Raw genomic sequence first — 19,113 nt, forward strand, 5'->3', positions numbered from 1 at the left:
GTGACACCTCGGGAATACATGCTGTGCGTTGAAAAGAGAAAACATTCCTTGCCCTCAAACCCTTGGAAGTCACCTTAAGCCCCAAGCCATCCATTTATGATGATTCTAGTCTGCAGACGGATACAAGTCCGGGGAACGAGCGCACGTGTCTGCAGAAACGTTTGCTTTATTATGAGATGAGAAATGAGTCGAGGGGTGTCCTTCCCCTGGGACTCTTTTCCTTTTCCTTTTGCGGGCCCAGGTGGCCCATGGCACTCCAGCAGCCGGGCCTTACGGCTGGGACACTATTCGTAGAAGTTCCTGCGGAGGTTTCGTCATCCACGCGGCGCTCTGGAACCCCTCTGCTCTTCTGGGCGAGAGCAAACATTTCTGGCGACAGGCAGTGCCCGAAGTCCCGAGGATTTCCGGACACTTTGCACCGCGGCGCGGTCGCCCGGGGGCCCGGAGAAGGTGAGTTGGCGCGAACCGACCGCTCGGGGTCTTGTCCCCATAGGGCGGGGGGCGCGGGGTGGGGGGGCGGCCTGGGGAGGGGGCGCTGCGGAGGGGCGCGGAGGGAGGAGGGGGCACGGGGGGCTGCAGGGAGGGCGCGGGGGGGTCCGGGGGGGCATGGGGGACCGCGGGGGGGCCTCGGGGGGAGGAAAGGGGGCGCGGGAGGACCGCAGGCGGGCACGGGGCTGCTGCAGGGGGCACGGGGACCACCGGGGGGCGCAGGGGGGCGCAGGGGGGAGCTCGGGGGGGTGCGGGGTGGGGGGAGGCGGCCGGGCATCGCGGCTCCGCCCGGCCAGGTGTCGCCCTCCCGGGGCCCTGCGGGGGAGCGGCGGCGGGAGGAGGCTGCGGTCGGGGCCGGGGCTGTTTGGACGCGGCGGAGGGTGGCGGCCGGGCCGGGGCGGCGGGAGCGGGGTGCGCGCGCGAGCCGAGGGGGCGCTTACGTCGCAGCTCGAGCGGAGCTGGGGTGGTTAGAGCCGAGTCCTCGGAGCCGCGCAGCCCGAGCCGCAGCCGCAGCCGCAGCCGCAGCCGCAGCCGCAGCCGCAGCCGGAGCAGCAGCAGCAGCAGCAGCAGCCGCCCGGAGGGGCGCGCCCCCCGCAGCAGCCCCGCCGCCCCCCGCAGCCCGGCGCACAAAGGCGGCGGCCGCCCGCCCGGCCTCCTCCCGCCGGCCTCCTCCCGCCGCCTCCCGGGGGCGCGAATGGCCTCGCGGGGCGACGACCTGGGGCTCGGGGGGCCCTAGGTCGGCGCGCCCCGGCCCCACCCCGCCGGCCGGGAGGGGGCGATGCGGGCCCGGGGCCCCGCCGCCCGCCGCCGCCGCGCTGCAGCCCGCGGAGCCGAGTGGGTGCCGCCGCCTCGGGCGCCGCTGGACGCCGGGGAGAGCCCCCGCCCCCGCCTCCGCCCCCGGGGCTGCCGGTAGGAGGCTTCGGGCAGCTAGGCACCTTCCCCTTTGGGTCCCCGCTCCCCTGCTCCACCTCCTCCACCCCACCCCACCCTCACATTCTGGAAGCTCCGGGGAGGGAGCGATCCCTGCCCTCCCTGCGCACCCCCACCCCCGGGACAACCCCGTGGGAATAAAGGGCTGGAGGCAGGCCGAAGTTGCGGGTGGGGCTGGGGCTGGGGCGGGGGGGGGGGCAGACCCTTCTGGTGCCTTCTGAGATCACCCTGTGTCTGCCTGGGAGGGGAGAAGGGAAGGTGCGCGATCTGCAGCGTCTCCGCCTAATTGGAACCTAATCGCTTTAAACAAAATCTTACAAACGTCTTTTTTTTTTTTTTAATAACCTCTTGGAATAAAGCAGAAGGAAAAATAAGCTCCTTTCTCCGCCCTCCCCCCCCTTTCCCTTTCTCTCTTTTTCTCTCTGCCGAAGACGCTCCCTCCCCGCCCCGGAGCTCAGCGCCGGAGAGCCACCTTATTATTAATCGGAATTGCCACCGCGGGCCCTGGCAGGCGCATCCTTCAGGGGGGACCAGGGAAGCGGCGCGGAGCTGCGGCTGAGATGTGCGCGGGGGCGGTGGTGGTTACATCTCGGAAGAGAAGAGGACGCTCCCCGGATCAGTGCCAAGCGTGCAGGGTGGGCTTCGGGGCATTCTGTTAGGATTGAGGAAGGACAGGGGGTGCTGGGCCCTCCGCAGGTCCGCATCCCTGTAAGGGAGAGGGGAGAGGAAACCAAAGTGAGGCGTCTTTTTTTTTTTTTTTTTTTTTTTAAGAGGTGGGAAAAAGAAGTTTATACCCCCCAGAAGGGGAAGAAAAAAAAAAAAAGCTGCGGGAAAGCAGGAGCAACAGGGTACTAGCCTGGACACTGAGACAAAAAAAATTTCCTGTGCAGAAGAGGAAGCAGGCTGCAGAGAGGCCCGGAGGCCGCACGCAGCGCGGTGGTGGCAAAGGCCAGGTGTGTTGTTGCGGGACAGTCAAGAGGAAAGGAAGGTTCAGGAACAAGGGGAACAATGACTCATTTACAAGCTGGTCTCTCTCCCGAGACCCTGGAGAAAGCTCGCTTGGAGCTCAACGAGAATCCAGACACGCTGCACCAGGACATCCAGGAGGTGAGGGACATGGTCATCACCAGGCCGGACATCGGCTTTCTGCGCACAGATGATGCCTTCATCTTACGCTTCTTGCGGGCCAGGAAGTTTCATCACTTTGAGGCCTTCCGCCTCCTGGCCCAGTACTTTGAGTACCGGCAGCAGAACCTGGACATGTTCAAAAGCTTCAAGGCCACGGACCCTGGCATCAAGCAGGCTCTGAAGGATGGCTTCCCCGGGGGCCTGGCCAACCTGGACCACTATGGCAGGAAGATTCTAGTCCTTTTTGCAGCCAACTGGGATCAGAGCAGGTAAATCCTAAATTCAGACTTGTACTAGGGGTTCTTTTACTCTCCCATTTTCCAGAATTTACCCTGAGTGTCATAGTTTTACAGCTTTGATGTTTGTGCTCATTTGGCTGGGGAAAAAGAAATTGGAACTACAAACTGGGGGTCTGGGAGGGTGATCTAGGGGTGGGAGTAAGGCTTTTATTTTTACCTTTGAAACTCTCACTTCGTGAGCACCTAGTCTCTACTGCAGCTTTAAGTGCTTCCTGAACCATATTACTGTGCTGCAGTCTAAAAGCATTCAACTTCTAAATAAAGCCGCTAAATTTTTCACCTCTTGAATAAGTTTACTGTTCTGTGGAGAAATGAGGATGAGGATGGAGACAACTTTTCCTCCTTCCTCCTAATGAAATTCTTAAGCTAGATTCATCATCATCATCACCATCACCATCATCATCATCACCATCATCATCATCGTCATCATCATTTCTCTCCTCAGTACTGAGGTTTTATTTTTTAATAGTAGCCTGGCATTCAACCAAGATCAAGTAGTTTTGTTCGCTTGGGAACTTTTCTGCTTGGTGATGTGTAGATGAAGGAATAATATGATGTGTGTCACTTCAATGAGAAGGAAGAGTTGTACCCTCTGTCGCTGAGCATGCCTACTGACACTGAAAATAAAGACTGACTGGTGTGCTCGTTCTACACCTGTCACTAATCTAAGGAATGTGTTTCCTGTCTGATGTGATTTTTCATCTTTCATAAGGAAGTGGAAAATGTTCAGACATGGTAGTTGGTAGACTTTTTTGAGCTCTCTTGCTTTTTAATGGAGGAGAAATTATATTCTTATTTCATCTGTATCATAACAGACAAATGGAGAGGGGGACTATTTCACTGCCTCAATCAAAATTATTTTCTCAGACTGAAAGACATAAATTATGAAAGGGTCTTGTGTAAGGTAGTTTCAATTAAGTTCAAAGCTAAATATATTTCATGGGACTTGAAAATGTTACCAGAACTATGAATCATGAGGAACTGGTTGTTATAACATTGGTGTATTTTTAGTTCTGTGAATGGTGACTTTTGATGCATCTGGTTAGTTGAAAACATCTCTGGAACAATTGTAAAAGACTTTTATAGTTACTGAGAAAGCTTATTGATCTTATGGCTTTCTAGAAAGGCTTCTCAGACTGTTTTGTAAATGAAAGGGTTTTACTCTTTAGTTATTCACCTGTTCCCTGTGAGTCTAAGTTGAGAACTACTCTAACTTCTTTTAGGTAAATACAAAGAAAATTACTACCTGAGGAATCATAAAGCCAAGAAACTTACAGAGTTAGCTACTGAGGGGGAATGGAGTTCCATTCCTTATTTTGATTATCACTCTACTTTTTATTGGGTGGCAAAGTTTAGAGGATTGTGAAATGCTACCTTCTGACCACAGTTTCTCTTTAAGAAGTTCCCATCCATCTGAGATGTACATTGTAGGGTCATATAAACCAATTATTGTATATATCAAAATTGAAAAAAAATATTCAAGAAAGAACCTAATCCATATGACAGTGAGATTGGTATTCTGTTGATTGAGCTACAGTGAAATGGGAGCTGTGGAGATTTTACATTTAAATATATCTCAGAGTCTGTCAAAGATACCCATAGAGGGGCAGATTGCATTCAGACAGACGTGCATATAGATCAGAACTTTTTTCACTTATCTTTATAAGTGAACTGATATTCACTAATTAAGATCAAAGTCACTTATAGTTCTCATGTATATGGGCAGTTGATGACTCCAGATTTACTAAAGGAACTGTGTTTTAGTCGTCTGTCTTATTCTTTCATGTAAAGGATATGGTCATGAAGATCTAGCTCCTTGGAAATCTATAATGGGAGATGATTTATTATTTGGTATGTAAAATCATTTTTTATTAAATCTACACAAAATCCTAGACATTAGAATTTCATATATGTGAGGTTAACAATGAGAAGCTATGCCCTGTACAAATACTCTATCGGGACTTACAGACTAAAAATTGTGGATTCTGTTTCTGCGGTTGGAAATAAACATGTATAATCAAAAAGTTATAGTTTGTCAAGATCAGAAGGTATATGAGTTATATAGAGCTGGTCTAAAATTCCTCCTAAATCATTCCTTCCTTCTTCCTACCTGCCCCCCATCTCAGATCCGTATATATCCAGTGACAAGGACTAGTGGATCAACAGTTCTATCCTCTTGACATACTCTCTAGACTTTTATCATTGGGACATGTGCATAAGAACTGCCCTGAAGCCTGCAGGACGGTTTCTGGCAGTACCTTCCTTCCAGTATCAGGATAGCACCATCACTTTTCCTACCTTGGGTCTGAATCTCTTTCCTTTCTACACTCTGCAGCCCCCCTTATCTCAGAAATCTGTGCTTCCTTACCTCGATGTTTACCTTACTACTGTTCTCTTAGGTGGACATGCCACATGCCGAATTCTCTTGGTCCCCATGCCTCTCCTGTCCTGTGAGTCCTATCCCACTCTCATCCTGTCAGACCACACAGCTTGGGTCTCTTGAGAAGACTGCACATGTGATCATAATTCTGACCACCTTCCTTAAGTTGTTCAGTGAATTGCCTGGCTTTCAACATTTTTTTTTTAAATAGCGTTGTTTTAAGAAAGTAAAATAGCATTGTTTTAAAGAAACAATAGATGGGAATGTCCAGGATTACACAGGGAAATTCCAGAAATGAAAGTGTCCCTTTTATTTGGAAAATAGGCTATTTCCGACTTCCTAAAGGGAAAAGCAAGACTTTTTTTAAAGAAATTTTGAAAAATTTTGTAAAGACCTCTGAAATAACTGATCTGTATAACAGAAAAGACAAAATCTTGGTCTTATCATATTTATAATAACATGCGAACCAGAGTTAATGCTAATTGATATTTGTTGCAGTGAGTTATGCATCAAAAAATATTCTAAGTAGGAAGTTACCCGATATATACTTTATCCTATGTTCAATTTGTAGGACAGTGTTCTGTGCTCCTCAGGAGACTAGCAACAGTAAATGTGTGTGAGATAGTGACTATAAATAAAATAGTGTCTCTTTCTACTGCAGTGTGGTGCAGATTAGTTTCAGGTTATGGCAAAGAATTGGACCATTTCCAAATCTTTTATAGGAGACATGGAATCTTCAGGAAGACTAAGGTAAAATAATAATGTTTACAGTGTACCTGCCTTTCAACATATCTAAAAAATAATTGAAATACTGAAATGTCAGAATGCCTTCCAATGTGGTCTGTGGGTGTTCTAAAAAGGATAGACCAGGGCCAGATGATTTATTACACGTGTTGAGATTCATGGTACATTTGTTGAGGACCTTGGTAAAGATTCATACAGTTTTATCTCATTTCTCTCAGATTGTTTAACATAAATTTCTGAAAACAAGAGCGAATTCCACAAAATTAAAAACAATTAATTGTTTAGTACGCCAGCTCACTAAGGGTGGAGTAGTTTTTTCACACATTACATGCTGTATTTCCTTCCTGAATGATAGTGCCCGGCTTGGGACTCAGCAGGTACCTTCAGTTGTCACCCTGATTGCAACCGTAGCGTATGAGGATCATGTAACGTGAAGCAAGAAGAGATCATACTGTCTCAAGAGAAGGAAGTTTGGAATGAAAATAGATCACAGTTTAGACTCTAGAGCACAGGAGCAGATATCTGAGAGGTTGAATTCACTGGAAAATAAATTTTGTGAATATTCATGAGTAAATTGGGTCACCTGAAACATAATGATGACATGCATTCTGATAGTCGGCCTGTAGGTCATAAGTAGTATTTTACCTCACTAGACGTATAAAGCAGCTCTCTAAATATTTGCACATAAAACAAGCATTTATCTGGAATCTGGTTAATAACCATTGGAAAACAAATACAGTTAAACCAAAATGATTCCTAATATAGAGGCAATTCAGAAGCGCTGACCATCCTGCATTATGTTTGGCTTGTCGTGATACACATCGATTATCATTTATAATACTGAAGCTCTAGAAGGGGTGCAAGAGCCACGGGTCAAACATCATGCTGTGATTCTCTAACGTATCCTGGAATTTTCCTACAAAACATATTATTGTCAGCTTGTTTGTTCCTACTGTGTGGCTTTTTCACACACACACACACAAAAAAGAAATAATGACATCTGCCAGTTCAGAATGAATTATGATTAGGCGCCCATGTATTAAAATAATGTGGTCAGTCTCCAAATTGCAAGAACGTCATGTTGACAATAAATTAAAATTTTAAAATAGCCATAGACTATACAGATATGTTTTAATCCCAGCCACAAAGTCTTACTCTTCTCTGGAAGTGCACTAAAATCAAATAAAACAAAATAAAGTAAAAATTACTAAGAATAATCAAGGGTAATCAACTAGATAATTAGGGCGAAACACTCATACTCAGGAGTCTTAAGAGCAAAAACCAAAACACCAGAAGAATATAGGCTTACTTTTGAGGCCTCATTTTTGAAGACTTTGTGTCCCTGTTTATTAAAGTGTATATTTATTTTCTTTAAATATGTTTCAACTTTTTGTTTTACAGTGTTATATATCATGTCAAGCTCAGGAATGTTCACCCTTCAAATCCTGGAAGCATTGTTGTGCTGTGTTATGGGTGGATTTTGAGATTCAGTCAAAACTGGAAATGGCAAGTGTGGATTCCATGGGACTTCAGTCCCCACAGAGCTTCTGTGTTGCTTCCTATAAGGAGGCTCTTTTCACAAATATTCTGGAAACTGCAGCTCATTCCAAACCATGCTTTGGTTCATACCATGGAAAATGGGAAAGAAAAAAAAAAAAAACATTGTCCTGACAAATGTTAGTGGAATATTGGACAAATTTCTGGAAAAAATAGGACGGTCCCTAGAAACTGGGGCAATTATACAGTAATTAGTGAAATAATCTTGAAATAACCACAAAGACCAAGAGTGCCAACCTTAAAGTAGGATGTTGATGGGGTCTGGCTTGAACAGGGCTATTTTCACGTTTTAGATATGCAACTTTAAACAAAATTGAAGAGAAGAGAAGGATCTGAGGTTACTACACTGCACTGAAAGGATGCCTCAAAGGAAATGTTGAAAGATATTTTAAAACAGAGACCAACAGTTAATAAATTAATGTTGTCCTTAGGAAATGAATACATTTCCTCCATTCTGAGAAAGATTGAGCTCTTTTCCCTCACTGAGTGCAGGTACATATACTTTACTAACATAATAGACAGCACTACTGACAGGAGGGAAAGGATGTCCTTGTATGTCAGGTCTTTATAACATCAAATAATAAACTGAGCAAATAGTACTCAATTCAAATCATTTTTGAAAAAAAAAAAAGTACGCCTGAGTTGAGCATTTGCTACATACATACAACTTTATAGTAGGTACCAAGGGGCAAATAAAGACGCATAAGATGTTCTTTATACCATCAAGGGACACATGACCTTTGGAAAGAATAAACATGAGGCATCAAGTCACTACCAGAGAGACTCTAAGTGCTTAATGAGGGTACTGTTTGCCCTTGATCGAAGTTCAGGGCTAAGGGCCAGCCGTAGCCTCTTCGGCGTTGTGCCTCTAGAGCATCGCCTTCTCTGGTAACTTGAATTCAACTATTTATTGTTTCATTTTAATTAATTAATTAATTATTTCATTTATTCATTCGTTTAAAATACTTTTATAACGTGCGTGGTGTGCCAGGCCCTCCTCTAAGCCCTTTACAGAATTAATCTCTTAAATCCTATCGCATTCCTCTAAGGTGGGGCTTACTTGCGGACGAGGAAGGTGAGGCGCTGGCCAGTTAAGACCCTCGCCCATGACCATACAACCAGTAAGTGAGTTGGTTAAATGTGTTGTGTGTGTACACACAGTTACCAGCACGAGTCTAGGGAAAAACAAACCGAGGGGAAAGAACTGCATCTATCATTTAGAAAATGTTGAATGAATGTCAGCATAGATCATTAGAAAGTTCAGTTGCTAGAGTAAATCTTCCAAAGACAAGGACTGCACTTAGCAGACGTTTACTTTCTACCCTGAAAAGGAGAGCTGCCTTTTTGACCTTTGCATTTTTTTTCCAGCACAGTTCTGTTTCATTTTATTTTATCTTATTCTGATGGCAGTAGGTGCATGTTGTTTTACACCCCCCCCCCCCCCCCCCGGTTAAAGACATTATTCCTGTAGATGCTTCCGTTTGGGTGATTCACTTGTTCTCACTCACCTACATCCCCACAGCAGTAAAACTAACTCAAGGCTCAGACAGCTAATCATCTGAGCTCCGTGATAGAAGCCAGACAGAGGAGAGGTTCAGAGATATATTCTCTGTAGGCTTTGTAGACCTCTCCTCTTCCCATTGAGACTCGTGAATGTCTTCTTGGCTCTCCTTCACCAAAGCCTGCTGCTGGGGCCAGGCTGAAGCATGCCCTGGAACCTTGCACGGTGCCACACTGGGGATGGGCTTCCCCTGCCTTTGGACATGCGGGCCATGGAGACCTGAAACAGCAGGACAGCGATTCATGGGTGTTCTAGGCGTGAGGTACCCTGGGGAGTGCAAGAGAACCCAGGTACCCTGGGAAGTGCAAGAGAAACCAAAGACCTGGCTTCTCCTGTAGGCTCCCTGGCCGATTCTGGGCAAACCATTCACATTCTTGGAGACCCTGTGCCCTTATCTCTGAAATAATAGGAGCAGAGCCAGCAGAGGGACTTTGGGCTTGTTTTGAGTTTAAGATCATGCACTTGAAATCGCCTTGGAAATCTTCAATGATGACACAGATGAAGGTATTTTTATTATTACTAGCACTCAGTAAGATACAATACCTAGATAGGTCCATCAGCCCTAGCGCTGATGATACCATGAGGCATCAGAGAGGTGATTTGGGGCCTTTTGTCTTCCCCTCAGCACCCTTCTAATAGGAAGTGCTTCAGATGGGAGAAACGTGGCTTAATGAAAACTGAGGGGTGGGGCGGCCTTAATGAAGAACTTGGCTGACTGATTTAGTGACAAAGGGAAATTTCCTGGTGTGGTGCTGTTCAGTGTGTTGCCCAGGTGCTAGTTTTTCCTTGTCAGGCTGAAGGAAAAGGCTGGGGAACGGGAAGGAAATGACCTGCTTGTGATTTAGGTTGCTCTTTGCATGGATTGTAAATGGTAGGGGACGCCTCTCTGTAAGGCCCAGGGGAGCACAGGCCGCTGAGCTTCCCCTGTCCTTGCAGGGCCGGAGGCAGCAAGCAAGCTGCCCTGCTCTTCTTGACTGGATGGCTAGTGAACCACAGATACAGGTGTCAGCCTCCTCCAGACGGTATTTACATAGCTTCGCAGCTCCGCTGTCTCTCAAGAGCAATGGTCTGGGTAGTCTGGTGTCCCAGTTGTAAAATCCCTTACCGGTGTTGGTATTTCTTCTTACTCCAGGCTATGCATCATCCTCTCCAAGTTGATTTCAGATTCAGGCTTTACTTGATGATGTTTTGGGAAGCAACGTCAAGAGTCAAGAGCTGCATTAATGTGCTAGTTTGTTATTTATGGCTTTCTTCCAACATACAAGGGAAGAATAGCAATGGTGGAGCTCCTACAGTTGGGAAGGAGGCCTCAAACACCAAGGTACTCATTGCGGTGGCCTCAGGTTTGTAGATTATAACAGGTAAAGATAATTTCCAACAGAAGAAGAATGACAGTAGGATTCCTGAAGATATAAAATTCATAAAATCCTCCATTTCTTTGGAAGATATTTTACAGACTTTGGCAAGATCTCATGTCCTAATGCTCTGCTTATGAGTAGCCTGCTGAGCTGCTAATGGTAGCGATGTGACATGTTTGACAACAGGGGACTAGAATGTCAAGAGTGGCTTTGACCTGCCCTTTGAATGCAGTCAGCTGAGATGTTTTAATGTTTCTTTGCTTCAATTTGGACATCAAAATGATTTATATAAAGATCAGAGGATTCTCTTTTTGAAGAAAGCTATTACATTTAAAAACTTGGTGAGGTTTACACTTGAAAACTTTGCAAACCTGATTTTCTCCTTTGCTGATCAGGGGATTTGCTTTATTATATCCTTGGGAATGCTGATAACGTCTATAAATTTTTCTCTTGATTTGGCCTCAGTTTTGGAAAACCATGCATGAGGTGTGTTATTTAAGATACCTTGCATCTTGATTTCTGCCTTTACTAGTGGTTCTCACTGGATATAATACATCATCCTTCCAAAGCTGATTTCAGATTCAAATTTATTTCATGCTATTTGGTGTTAATGCTCTTTGGTGTTCCTATAGGTAATGTAAGAGTGATCTTACTGGGGAGAAATGCTAAATTGGGCTTTTCTAATTAAAATTTTTTTTATTATCATACTATTATTGTGGATGTCAGGAACTAAAATGAATATATTTTTTTAAAGAGGTGGCTCAATTTAAATCAGAAATGTAGCCTTCTTCTGCCATTTTTCCAGTCTGTGCAGATTTATAGGCTTTTTGTCATAACACTAGGTTAGGCCATCATATTTATAAAGGAGATAAGCCAGCCATGGAGTGACAAATAAAGGTATCCAGCTATATATATTTTACAGGTTTAAAGACAAATAGATAATAGAACTCTACACAAAATTTTATTATCTTATGTATTCAGGACATATTTTATAGGCCTAAGGATGCTATATCCTTAAAATATGCTGTATACCTTCCAAAGATTTAAAAATTATCTCTCAGTCCTTGCCTTTTATAAGAGTAATAAGCTGTCTAACGATCATCAATTTTTAAGTATAATGTACAAATAGCCTTCAGTTCCGACTATATCCTTCTTAGTACTCTGTGTCTATGTGTTACCCTTACAAAAAAAAAGTACGTTCTGTTATATTCCAACCAACACTTTCCACTGAACACTTGCTGTATACCTAGCACTGTGGAAGTGCTTTTACGTGAATCATGTCATTGACTTTCCTCCCCATCCCCACCTCACCTCCCTACTGCCAATGAGATAGAATAAGATAATTACAGGTGCTCCCATTTTTTCATATGAGGGCACTTCCATTTCTTCATATACTCAGAAGTATAGATCAATGACATGTCCAGGATCACACATCTAATGAGGGACAGGGAAGAGATTCCATCTTGAAGTCTTCTGACACCATGCCCTATGCCTGAGTAATGCTGGGATCCCAAGGGGATTGTATTCCAAACTACTGATTTTACAGATGAGGAAATGAGACCCAGAGCAACTGAAAAGTTGCCTGAAGTTCCTTTCTGGACTACTGTGCTTTCTCCATTCACCTCCAAATGTTTTTAGAAGTAAAAAAGTGGAACTCCTCCCTCATACGTACTCACTACCTCATACTGTTTTCCTGGTGAGCCCATCACTTCCACTCCTTGCTAGGGATTTCTACTCCTAATCCACCCCCCCATCCCACCTGATTTCTTTCAAGATTTCTTTGTCTGGTGTTTCCTAGATGTCTATACCTGAATATCTGAGGGGAAAACCCTGAAATGTTAGCGTTTTTATAAATTTGCTTATTCATCTTGAAATGCTGGGATTCCTTTCTTGAATAACACTCTGATTTGCTTCTCAGCTATGACTCCATGACCTCCTTCACTTACTTGAACTTAGGCTCTGTATGTTTTTGACTCTGGAATTTTCTCCCTCCAGCTTTCACCTCAGTTTACAGTCTACTTTTTCTGATGTTTCCTTAATATATCTTTCTGGATGTTCTACATACTTCTAGATGCAGTGGGTTTATTCCAAACTCTACATTTCCCACCATCTCCCAACTGTCTCCTTGTCTTGCATTATTGATTTTGATGAAAGATTTTACCATTTACTTAGGCACGGAAACTAGAGAATCTTTGTGTCGTCCTTTACTCTTCCTTCAACCTTAGTTTCTGTGTCTAAGTATCGAATTTTAACAAGTTTCCCTCTAAAATACTTCTCACATTTGGCTTTTTCCTTTGTTCTTCCTTCTGCCATCGCTGAGGCAGTATCTTACATTATAAATAGTGTCTTTGCACTCTCGTCTACTCCCATTTTACAGGAATGCAAAGAGCATTTATTGGGTTCCTACAACATGCCAGGCACTGCACTAGGGTGCGAGGTTGAGAAAGATACAGACTCAATCACATACCCTTCTATCTTTAATTGCATCTTTATGCTATAAACTCCATACGAGTAATTAAAATATACTGACACTTTTAACCATAGCTGTTTAACCCTAGTATTCGTGTCTATTGGTGAAACTCCTTCAAATCTCATTCTCAAATTTTCCAAATGTCAAGGTGTGAAATGTCAGTATTACTGAGGCCATTCTTGAGCTGCTTCAGAAAGCACGATGCTTAATTTTCAGGATAGTTAAGGTGAGATTTTAGAAAATCCTAGGAAGGCCTGGAGGTAAAGGAAATGATTGTAAAATATGAAACAAAATATTTTCAAGAGCATTTTCGTTTGTTTTGGTAGGATACACGTTAAATTCTAATATGTCCCTGAAGTGCAGCAAGTAAATTTCTTCTTAGGAGATTTCTAAACAAAATTATCTTCAGACTCCTGAGGTATTTTAAAGGGAATTTTTAGTGTGCTAAACAATTTCTATAGTTTTGAGGAAAGTGGTTGTTAGATTTAATGCAGTATATTTCTGTTGCTGATAGGTACACACTGGTGGATATTTTGCGTGCCATCTTACTTTCTTTAGAAGCCATGATTGAAGATCCTGAGCTTCAAGTCAATGGATTTGTTTTGATCATAGACTGGAGTAACTTCACCTTCAAGCAAGCCTCCAAACTTACACCAAGCATGCTGCGATTGGCTATTGAAGGCCTTCAGGTAAAGATTTATAAATTACCCAGTTTCTCAGCCTTTTGCATTTGACTTCTCTTAGCTAATATGTTAGAATGACAAAATATCTTACTAAAAAAAGAATAACAAAAATATTTTTTAAATAATTTTTAAGCCCCAATATTACAACACTAACTGGGCGAAGGATGATAGAAGAAAAGTTGAAAGATGTGGACCTTTTAACAGACAGAGTTGGTAATACTGGGGGCAAACCTCAGTATGACTAAGCATAAATATTGATGATGACCTGAGATTTTTTTTTATCTTGATAATCAGAACAAATAGCACATTTTGGATTTTAATTATTAGCTATTTAGGCTTTTTTTTTTGTTCTATTTCTTTCTTTTTTCGGGGTATATTAATTATTAGCTCAAAATTTGCTTTACTATTCCATTTAACCTGGTAGATTGGGAATATGTTTCATGTTGCACAGAAAACTGTTAGGCAATCAAGGGACGCTTGGGTGGCTCAGTGGTTGAGCATCTGTCTTAGGCCTAGGGCATGATCTTGGAGTCCCAGGATTGAGTCCCACTTTGGGCTCCCTGTGGAGAACCTGCTTATCTCTCTGGCTGTGTCTCTGCCTCTCTCTGTCTCTCATGAATGAATAATAATAATAAGAAGAAAAAGGCAATCAATATGTCTTTTGATATCTATGATTTGGAATCACTGTTTTGAACTACTTCTCTAAAGTTACTTGGGGTTTTTGTTGTTGTTTTGGTGGAAGGGCTGTCATATGGAATTTACATAGGAATGGTGCATCTTCCAGTGAATGGCACCTGTTTAGGAACTATAAAATGAAAAATCAATGGTTATTAATTAGTGACATGTCATAAACCTACTATTGACTATTTCTTTTTAAATTTTAGGATGTCCTTCTTCTGCTCTCTCTGTAGTTTATCATATTTCACATACAATATCTATGGAATAAATTTTCAATTCTTTCAAAGCTTTGCAAATGAACCCTCCAGTGATATTAATTGCTATTTGTTCTCCATATATTCAACAGGCATTTTAGAAGTTTGCAAATCAACAGTTAATTTTTGTAACTTTTACTGCTGAAAATATCACTTGTTTTAAAATGGCTAATTATATCTCTGTCATTCAGAATTCTAGACTTTATTTTTTTATGTTGAATAGCCAAAATTATCCAGATCTCTGTTCCATAGTAATTTCTGACTGTGTCTGTAGGCACCTAAATTGATGGCTGATGACTCACTAAAAATGGTCCACTTCTCCAGGCAGCAGGACATCTTAACCAAATTCAATTCACAGTTTGGATTATGCCTCTGAAGTGAATAAGGCACACTGATCCTTTTCTCTACATAGCTTTTCCCTGGTGCAGGTTTCCTGACTTGCTCTGGGTGAGTCAGCCTTGCTCCTGTCTTCTCTTAAACAACATCTTTTTTAAAACTCCATAGAGGCAGTTAAGGGGGTTGGGAGAGGACACAGGATAAGCATGTTTGGAAATGTGTACATTACGTAGAATCAGTCCTAATCTGCTTCCTTGCCAGCAGTGTGCAAAGCATCCTTTGCTTTGTAAAGAAAATTGGTTACCACAACCGTGTTACTTAGCACAGAATAGTAATCTAGCCTTTTATAATTTTTTAAAAAATTTAATCTGCCATCCTCTTTTTGCACAAAGGATAGGCCAAACCTTCAGGTACATGAAGAACTGGAGGCCTCATATTATTTGTAAGAGATTGGAGAAAAAAAAGTCTCAAGAATAGAATTGGTATCTTGCTATTTGCCAACTTACATGCTGTGTGAAGTCCTGTAATAGTAGCATTGTCAGTCATTCCAGGGGAGGGATACTGACAACTGGGACACGTTTAGAAGCTTCCCCATTAGCCGTGGCCTCTATCAGAATTTCTTTAAGTGCTAAGTGTCAGCATGACAGGATCTGTAGTCAGTGTAAGTCTCTGTGTTTATGTTGGAGAGGGAGAGATCTCCTCCTCAGCAGGGCGGGGCCTGGAATGCTTCAGTCCCTTTCCATTCTCCCAAGACCCAGACTGAGCAACCGAGGTTGAGTTCCCCTGGTGGCCAACTGGGAAGCCACTTAAAAAAAAAGGAACTCTTTCTGAGAAATAAATTTGACATGTTACTAACCTTTATTTTATTTTTCAAATATTTAATTTATTTATTTGATAGAAAGACTTGACAGAGCATGAACGGGGGTGGGGCAGAGGGAGAGGGAGAGGTCGACTCCATGCTCCATCCCAGGACCCTAACATCATGGACCTGAGCCAAAGGCAGACACTTAACCAACTGAGCCACCCTGTTACTAACCTTTTATTTTTTTTATTTTTTAAAGATTTTATTTATTCATGAGAGACAGAGAGGGAGAGGCAGAGACACAGGCAGAGGGAGAAACAGGCTCCATGCAGGGAGTCCAACATGGGACTTGATCCCGGGTCTCCAGGATCACACCTTGGGCTGAAGGCAGTGCTAAACCACTGAGCTACCTGGGCTGCCCAGTTACTAACCTTTTAAATCCAGTTTTTCTCCAGTTTGAACTGATTTTTTAAATGCTCTGAATCAATGTGTCTATCTTGTGTCTGTATCTACGTCTAGATCTAGATGAAAAAATAATAGTAATTCCAAATAACAATAGAAAATGTGCTAACAATGTTCCATTTATTGAGACGTGCATGATTTCCTAGTTTGTCTGCTACTGGGGTAACATTTTATGACTTTTCTAATCACTACTCTGTTTTACTTCTCATATGCTCTGTGAGAAGCATTGTTGCATGTTGATATGTTTCTTGTGAAGCATCAATAAACTTTTTTTGAGATTAATGTAACACCAAGAAATGTTTGAAGTAAGATATATACGAAACATTAGGTTGTGCCATCACCAAGACTACCAGTACTACCACAATAGTAAACCCCTTCCAATGAAGCCAGTCAGGAAAATTAAGAGATGAGGATATTCCTAATAACTCAGTGATAATTTATATCATGCTATAGTATGATACTTTTATTTTGACAAACATAAAAAATATTCTAAGGAATTGAACTCAAAATAAGAAAGGCCACCAATGGGTCTAGTGCCAGGAAGAAAACTCACTTTAATGATATATATTATTAATAAGATAATGTAACTGTGCTTTCAAGAGGCTCCATCTTTTTTCTTCTTTAGGTGGTTGTATAACCTGTCTACATATACACACCAACCTCTTTTTTCTCAGGCATGAGTATTTTGAATGACTTGGCTAGAGGTAGCATCTGATAACATCCTAAAACCATTGCTTTTAAGACCTACCTGTGATCAAAGTGCAGGCTGGAAAGGTGAAAGTAGAATGGGCTTTAGAGGCAGATAGGCCTGGATTTGGATGACAAGCCTGTTACATACTAAACACTTGGGCAAATTACATTATTTTGTTTGAATCTCAGTCTGTTCATTTATACCAATTTTAAAGTATTACATTCAAAATGATACATCTTGTACCTAACAGGTGATAGCAATGCTCAAAGTAATTGATGTGGATAAGCTCATTTGTCAGGTGGCATATTTTTCTACATATGTGCTGGTTTTCTCACAATTCAGTGACTAATTAAACTATTTAGATTTAAAGCTGATTAGGAATCTGAATAACACCATCTTTTGCTTTAATGCTTAGGTTATCAATACACAGATTGCATTTTTTAAAAGAAATCACTTCGCTGTGTGGTTAAGTAGCATCTAGATGTTTTTATGTTAGGTGGTGGGTAAAATATTTTTTCATGTTGGAAGCCAAATGAAAAATGAGATTGTTTCACCTGGTGAAAATTAATCTTTTGTTTTTTGCGGGGAGAAACTCTAGGCACAGCTGGAAAGGTGGCAGTTGTGGAGATATCCGTGGCCTGGAAGGATGAGCAAGAATTTGCTAAATGGACAAGGATAGGAAGAACGTTTGGGGCAGGAAAACCTTGGGGAAGTGCTTTGAACAAACATAAAGCTGTAAGACGTTGAAGCTATATGATAAATCTGTTTTGAGGTGGCTAGTCTGAGAAGTGAATTGAGGCAAATGACCAGAGATGAGCCAAGAAAGGCTGGCTGGGATGGAGGATGGCATCCTATGTGGTTTGGCCTGTATTCTCCACACAAATTGGGAGGGTTGGGACAGGCAAGTGGGCCTGGTCACTCCTTTGCTTTGGAAAGATATTTTGAGTAGAAGAAAGGACTTGGATAGAAGGATAGAGACGTTAGATTTAGAGAGCCCTATACCACCATGGAGCTAACTAGATTGATCTCATTTTGTAGGATGGGAAATGAAACTTCAGGGAGTTTAAGAGACTTACCCAAATTTTCTCAAACGACCTAAGGGCTTGAGTCCAAGTGTCTGACTCAAAAGACCAATATCTTTCCTGGATCTTGTTTCTATTGTTTCCAGAGCTGTGTTTAAGAAGTCACAAATGGCTAGCCAGTGGCAGAACCATTTTCTTCTTCCCCATGAACATCCTCCTTGAATGATTGCCAGCCTCTCAGTTCAATATGATAAAGGCCACGTGAAAGGCAATTTTCCATAGCCAAAGAGAACTTTTATCAACACAAGCACAGATTGATAAGCCACTCGTGATATATGGTCCAGGGCAATTCTGTATGCTTTCTCTGTACGGAATCTGTAAACGTTTTTTTTTAAGCGGAAGGCCTCCAACATTTTTACCAACATAATGTAGTTCCTTGATAGATAAGAGGTAACATCAGATATTTTTGTGGAAATAAATTATTCAGTCCTCATTGGAAAGACACAAGAAAGAAAATTATCTTGCTCCTTATAAGAAGTTAATTGATTGGGGTAGTCATGGTAACAGGAAGCATCTTAGAAAATCAATACAAGATTAAGTGGATGTGACTTGTAGCCCTGGGAAGCCAATTAAAACATGAAATGTTTGGAAATACCTGGAACAGCTTGGACTGAATTTATAGTCAAGCGATGTTCTTTTTAATATTTTTTTGTCCTTGTTGTTCCATTTCAATTTTTTTCTCATAAAATACTATCATTCTTAAAACTCTTTAGCAATGAAAAACTCCAACTCTCTTATGAATCCAGAATCTCTTACTTGTCATCTTTTTTTTAACTTAACACTAACGCTACCTGTGTTGTTCATTGTTCCTTGGATATATTTATCTGTTTTTCCTTCTTAGTTCTGTCCTGTTGTGTCTCCGTGCTTTTGTTTCACAATTTCACAGGAATCCCCAAACTCCATCTGCTGAACAGTACATAATGTAGTCAAGGCCCGGCTTGCTGTCAGGGGGTTTGGCTCTAACAAAGAACTGAATAGCTCTTTGAGTTGCTACATAAAACTCAGATGTAAGGGCCGTCACAAAATGCCAAAATCAGTGCCAGATATTTTAAGAGCCCTTAATAAATAGGACTTGTGAAAGAATAAAGAATATGTAATCAATTCACAGTACTTAATGCCAGCCCTTTCTTCTATCTAAAGGGTCTAGTGTTAGGAGCAGCCACCAATCTGTCAGCTTTGGGAGCTCTGGTCATTCATGTGGAAGGCAGA

The 19,113-nt window shown here is 42.4% G+C and overlaps 1 protein-coding gene across 1 annotated transcript in view; it reads left to right on the plus strand.

Moving 5' to 3' along the window:
- The first annotated feature begins 2,427 nt into the window (after positions 1–2,427).
- The window catches only part of CLVS2 (clavesin 2), a 63,359-nt gene continuing 46,673 nt past the window's right edge, over positions 2,428–19,113 (plus strand). The window contains exons 1-2 of the mRNA XM_055311733.1: positions 2,428–2,816; positions 13,431–13,605. Coding sequence (XP_055167708.1) covers positions 2,428–2,816; positions 13,431–13,605 — 564 coding nt within the window. The remainder of the gene's footprint in view (positions 2,817–13,430; positions 13,606–19,113) is intronic.

Source organism: Nyctereutes procyonoides, unplaced genomic scaffold (genome assembly GCF_905146905.1).
Source record: "Nyctereutes procyonoides isolate TBG_1078 unplaced genomic scaffold, NYPRO_anot_genome, whole genome shotgun sequence".
Taxonomy (NCBI): Eukaryota; Metazoa; Chordata; class Mammalia; order Carnivora; family Canidae; genus Nyctereutes; species Nyctereutes procyonoides.